At 44.2% G+C, this 6,273-nt stretch overlaps 1 protein-coding gene across 1 annotated transcript; it reads left to right on the plus strand.

The window, feature by feature from the left end:
- Positions 1–314: 314 nt before the first annotated feature.
- On the plus strand, positions 315–1,390 carry LOC105036993 (hevamine-A). The gene has a single exon (XM_010912705.3). It carries the CDS (start codon positions 349–351, stop codon positions 1,231–1,233), a length of 885 nt encoding a protein of 294 aa, XP_010911007.1. The 5' UTR covers positions 315–348; the 3' UTR covers positions 1,234–1,390.
- Positions 1,391–6,273: the final 4,883 nt, after the last annotated feature.

A 6,273-nucleotide genomic window follows, 5' to 3' on the forward strand; every position in this document is an offset into this window, starting at 1 on the left:
GCTGTGCATGCGACAATCCGTTGGCCGCTGGCGTAAAAGAAGATTAATCATTCTTTTGCGCGAAAGGTATAACGGAAGCATCTCTATGGCCCAACCAAAAAAATAGTGAATCCTCGGCGACTGCCCCGTGCGCCCAGAGCGCACAGGGATGCGGGCCGTACAATGTACGTCATGCACGCGATGCACCTCGCCGTACGGAGCATTGGCGAATACCTTGGAGAACTCGCGCTCATAAAAAGAACCAACTCACGTGGCCCCTCACTCTATAAAAGAGACACGAGCTCTTTCCCATTCCCTCAATCGAGAGAGGAGAAGCCCCATTAACTTTCATCTCCTCTTACACTCACCATGGCCACCAACTTCCTCCTCCCCCTCCTCCTCCTCGCCCTCATCGCCGGCTCCAATGCAGGAAGCATCGCTGTCTACTGGGGTCAGAACGGCAACGAAGGCACCCTCGCCGACTCCTGCTCCAGCGGCCTCTACTCCTACGTCAACATCGCCTTCCTCACCACATTCGGCAACGGTCAGACCCCCGTCCTCAACCTCGCAGGCCACTGCGATCCCGCCACCGGCACATGCACCGGCCTCACCTCCGACATCCAGTCCTGCCAGTCCCAGGGCGTCATGGTCCTTCTCTCCCTCGGCGGCGACTCCGCCGGCAGCTACTCCCTCTCCTCCGCCGACGACGCCCAGAACGTCGCCAACTACCTCTGGGACAACTTCCTTGGCGGCAGCTCCTCCTCTCGCCCCCTCGGCGACGCCGTCCTCGACGGCATCGACTTCGACATCGAGGCGACCAACGGAGACTTCTTCGACGACCTTGCAGAGTATCTGGCGCAGTTCAGCAGCCAGGGAAAGAAGGTCTACCTCACGGCGGCGCCACAATGCCCGTACCCCGACGCGCACCTCAACACGGCGCTGCAGACCGGGATTTTCGACTATGTCTGGATCCAGTTCTACAACAACCCACCGTGCCAGTACTCCCCGGGGAGCATCGATAATTTGACCGGTGCGTGGAGCACCTGGATATCGAGTGTGACGGCGACCAAATTTTTCTTGGGCTTGCCGGCGTCGCCGGATGCGGCCGGGAGCGGGTACATTCCACCCGACGTGCTGACTTCTCAGGTGCTGCCGGCAATTGAGGGCACGGCTAAGTATGGTGGCATAATGATGTGGAGCAGATACTACGACGTGGTTAACAACTACAGTGCCACCGTGAAGAGTAGCGTTTGAATTGCGTCGCATGCATACGATCAGATCTATGCTTGTTATCATGTTTACTAAAATTATGAGAAGTATTTCTGTCTGAAATGCATATGTCATATCATCTCCAGTTCCAGATACGGGTCAGTTGGGGTTGTAACGGGTCAGGCAATCGTTTGCGTTCGGTTGTGCCAGTCCGAGTTTGTACGGTTGCACCTGAAATAGTTCGTAAAAGTAAATTATTTGTAAACTCTTCAAAGATTTTAGCAGGAAAAATTATTGTTTTTAGAAAAAGTAAAAGTAATTTTAAAAAAATAGAATGGCAAAAATTGCTTTGCAAATGCTATCTTGGACGTAAATCTTCATATGGTGTTTCGCTTGTTAATAGTAAAAGTAAAACACAGAAACGTCAACAATACTAAATAGGCTCCGGCCCTGTTCATTCTGGCAAACAGAGATTAATTAAGACGGGACGATCACTTTCTCCGGCCCTATTCATCCTGGCAGTTGATGTGCAAGCTATCCAGACTTCTCAAACAGCCTGGCGCATTTGGGTTAATGGAAGGGTAGAACGGGACTGCGTGGTTTGGGTAATGGGCCATAAAGGCGACCCACCTGTATTGCAACAACCTTCTTGGTTCATGCCAAGGCCAGGCCTACATTCTATTATGCTAAGTGCTTTTGATAAAATAGCAGACCTCAGCAAGAAAAATCTTTCTGAACAAGAATAGAATAGCGTTTTTTACTCCGTGCCTATTACTTTTTCTTCTTTAACTAATGAAAACTTTGCCTTTCCGTTGGTTTCTTAATAAATATTTAATACAAAATTTTGAGATTTTAAGAATTGTCTCATATTGGATATAAAACTAAACAAATTAAGACCTATTTAAATATAAATTCTTATCTCAAATATGAGTAGATAAAGTTTATTTTTTTTCTCTCTCTCCTTTCTTAAAATTCTATGGACATGCCATCATCATCACCAGTGAGTGATCCGTTTCATCCCAATAGGTTGAGAAACTATTTCATCCCATAACCAAAGATTAAAAAAAAAGGAAAAGAATCCCCTTTCATAAATTCCTCTCAAACAGACCTATTAGCTCTCTATCATCAGTAATACGTCCCGGAACTGCCAGATGATAGCTCATTCCGGCCAGAAATGAAAAAAGCTACGTGATTTCTTCAACTACAAACACCGCACTTTTTGGAAACCACCAAACAGCATGCTATCAATGAATAGGGGCAATAAGGAACTAGATAAGCTCTAAACCCCTCTTCTCTTCTTCCCACAGTTCTTTGATAGCTAATTTGACTATCGAAGGGTCTTTACTGAAAATAATTTCTACAAAGGACTTATCCTGTAGATTTAGTCTTCTCCCCTGGTCAATCCGATGATGACGTCATTCTACCTCTAAGCTACAATAGTTACCTGCTTATCTCTAAAGCATATGTGAATATGCTATCACTACAGTGAAAATGATAAAAGACGACGCTATAAAAGGCATTTTACGACACTAATAAGTGCCGTCAATAAGATTTCGATGCTTTTTGAAGCGTCGCAAAAGCGTTGCCTATGTAAGAGTGGAGACGAAAAGCACCGACGCTTTTTAAAAGCATCGCAATATTTTCTAACAATGCTTTAAAGTGTCGTAAAATTAAATTTTAATGGCGCTTTTTAACGTCGTTAATGACAACGCGTCCTCCACTCTACCAAGACGCTTTTCGAAGCATCGGCAATTAAGTCATTAGCGATGCGTATAAGCATCGTTAAACAGTGTATTAACGACGCTTATAAGCGTCGTTAAATTTTTTAACAGAAAAAAAAATATACATATTTTATATACAAAAAAAAAAGAATATATACATTCCTGTACAAAATTATATCAATTATTCAAACATAAACCTGTACAATCACCACCATTCACACCAAAAGCAAACTTCAATAGCAAATTTAACCAAACCAAAAGACATTGTTTTATATAAATAAAAATAAAGTACTAATCATCCATTACAATCAAGAGTAATATAAATAAATACAAGAATACAATAAAAATAAAATAATGTCAATCTGCAGGCGGATGGTCGTCGCTGTCTCCACGTGACGTGCCGCTATCTCGACGGGTGCCTGATGTGCCAGGAGCCTACAAGAAACATATCAAAAGCATGATTTGCATATCTATAAATAAAAATATATAGATCATTAAAATAATATAAAAATATATATTTAATAATATGTGTTTACCTGAGATGGTCATACATCTCTAATAAAGATGTAAGCCGATCAATCTGTCCCCTCATGGTCTGCATCTCGGCACGGCTCTGTTGCATCTCTCCATCTCAGCGGCACAACTCTGTCTAATCTTCAATATCTCCGCCTCGAGTCTGCGGACGCGTGAATGCTGAGCATCTGCTGCAGCATACTGCGTATATCTAATAACCTCAGATAACTGAGTGAGGGTGACTCCTACTCCATAACTCCTCACTCGGTCGTAGCGTTCTGGTCCCATCAACTCTGTGAACACCTCAGCCTCGATACGGCTCTGCTGCGTAGATGCTGCGGACTCCTCGTCACGCTCCGCAATGAGAGATGTAGCCCTCTCCTGTATTTATTTTGAAAACAAGAGTTATACATTAATAGCTAACAAAATTAAATTAAAATCATTGCAAAAAATAGAATATTAATAATGCCGCACATATAAATCTCTCGACTCATCTCGAACAAAAGTACCATCCTGATGAGTATGAGTCATCCGGTAAAACTCCACTTTACCGGGTTCCCTCCCATGCTCATCCACCTACACAAATAATTTCAATTTTAAGCAAACAGTTATAATAATTTAAAAAAAATATGAGAGTCATGATACAGACATGGTCCACGATACATAATGATATTAGTTATATAAATATTTCAACATAAATAATTTCAATTTTAAGCAAATAATTATAATAATTTAAATTTTAAGCAAATAGATATAATAATTTAAAGCAAACAGTTCATCACGCTCCGCAATGAGAGATGCAGCCCTCTCTTGTATTTATTTTGAAAATAAGAGTTATACATTAATAGCTAACAAAATTAAATTAAAATCATTGTAAAAAATAGAATATTAATAATGCCATACATATAAATCTCTCGACTCATCTCGAACAAAAATACCATCCTAATGAGTATGAGTCATCCGGTAAAACTCCACTTTATCGGGTTCCCTCCCATGCTCATCCACCTATACAAATAATTTTAATTTTAAGCAAACAGTTATAATAATTCAAAAAAAAATATGAGTATCATGATACAGACATAGTCTACGATACATAATGATATTAGTTATATAAATATTTTAATATAAAAATTAAAAATTAATTATGAAAGTTTAAGAAACATACAAACTCCTGTCGGAGTCGTGCATAACTCTTCGACCCCGATGTATGAGGAACAGACTGAGCTGCTCGTGCAGTTCTACCAATAGCAGAATAAGTCTGTAAAATAAAGTAAAGAACTTGTTATATGTATAATATATAATATACAATATAAATTAATATTTTTATAAAATATTTAAAAGAAAAGATAATGAGCAAATAATGTACCTGTGCCTCTCGGAGAACCAATAATGAACCAACTCCATCCACTGATGAGGGGATACATCAGGAGGATAATTTCTAGCAACCTCCTCCTCTGTCATACCCTGTCTCATATAGTCCCTCTTCAATTATGCTCTATATTCTTTCCATTTGCGGTTGAGAGACTTCATTACAAAATCATAAGTGGATGGAGAGAGAACAAACTTGCTCTATAAAAAAAAAAGTTAAATGAAATAAATTATATAAGTGATTAACAATTAATATACAGTATGAATATCAATTTATTATCTCTATAACTTTGAGGAGCACAACTTTGTACGTTGGAAGCATGTCATTTGTTGGTGCAAAAATCCGCCTGCGCCGGAGAAGCTGGAGTTGAGGAAGCCGCGGTCGCCGCCGGGACCTGCAAGGGAAGTCTAAACCGGAGGTGGGGTTGCTCCGGCAAGACCCTCTGACGCTCAAGTCAGTTCTCTGCCTCAACAAGAATGGAGTGCTCGAACGGAGAATTTAGTAGAGTTTTGAGATAAGGCAAAAGAGCTTAAAGAATAACGTATCTGAGTCCCCCTTTTATAGGCGGGGGAGGCAACGGTCTGATGGCGACGTTTGTAACCGCCTGGTAGTGGGCCGCCCATGATCAGGGGAATTGATTGCGAAAGATAAAGGAGCAGACACGTGGCCATCATCATGGCCCGCCACATAGGGCCTGTTGCAGGTAGTGGAGCGGCGTCTGTTACTGCTGGTTGTCAGCGAGTAGTGGGATCGTGCAGCACCTGCCGCAGGGAGCGGAGCAACATCATAGCTGTTGACACAGCCTGTCAGAGGGTAGTGGGATCGTGCAGCACCTGTCGCAGGGGGAGGTGGAGCCGCGTGGAATCTGCTACAGGAAGTGGAACAGGATCATGGCAGTTATTGTTATCTGCCAAGGGACACGGATTTGTTGATCAAGGCTCGGCAGTAGTCGGAGCTCGGCCTTTGTAGGAGTCCGGGAGGAGTCCCCCTTTCGGACGAGGTCGTGGGTAGAGTCCGGCTCCAGCAGCTGATACTGAGGTCGGAGACTGAGGACGGAGCTTGGCTCCCATAGGGATCCGGACGGAGCCACCCTGCTGTCGATGGCAGAGCCCGGCTCCCGTAGGAGTCCGGGCGAAGCCTTCTTAGCGGCGGAACCCGGCTCCCGTAGGAGTCCGGGCGAAGCCGTTCTGTTGTTGATGGAGGAGCCCGGCTCCCGTAGGAGTCCGGGTGGAGCCATTCTGCTGTTATGGAGGAGCCCGGCTCCCGTAGGAGTTCGGGCGGAGCTGTTCTGCTGTCGATGGAGGAGCCCGGCTCCCGTAGGAGTCCGGGCGGAGCCGTTCTGCTGTCGATGGAGAGCCCGGCTCCCGTAGGAGTCCGGGCGGAGCCGTTCTGCTGTCGATGGAGGAGCCCAGCTCCCGTAGGAGTCCGGGCGGAGCCGTTCTGCTGTCGATGGAGGAGCCCGGCTCCCGTAGGAGTCCGGGC

Source organism: Elaeis guineensis, chromosome 6 (assembly GCF_000442705.2).
Source record: "Elaeis guineensis isolate ETL-2024a chromosome 6, EG11, whole genome shotgun sequence".
Lineage (NCBI taxonomy): Eukaryota > Viridiplantae > Streptophyta > Magnoliopsida > Arecales > Arecaceae > Elaeis > Elaeis guineensis.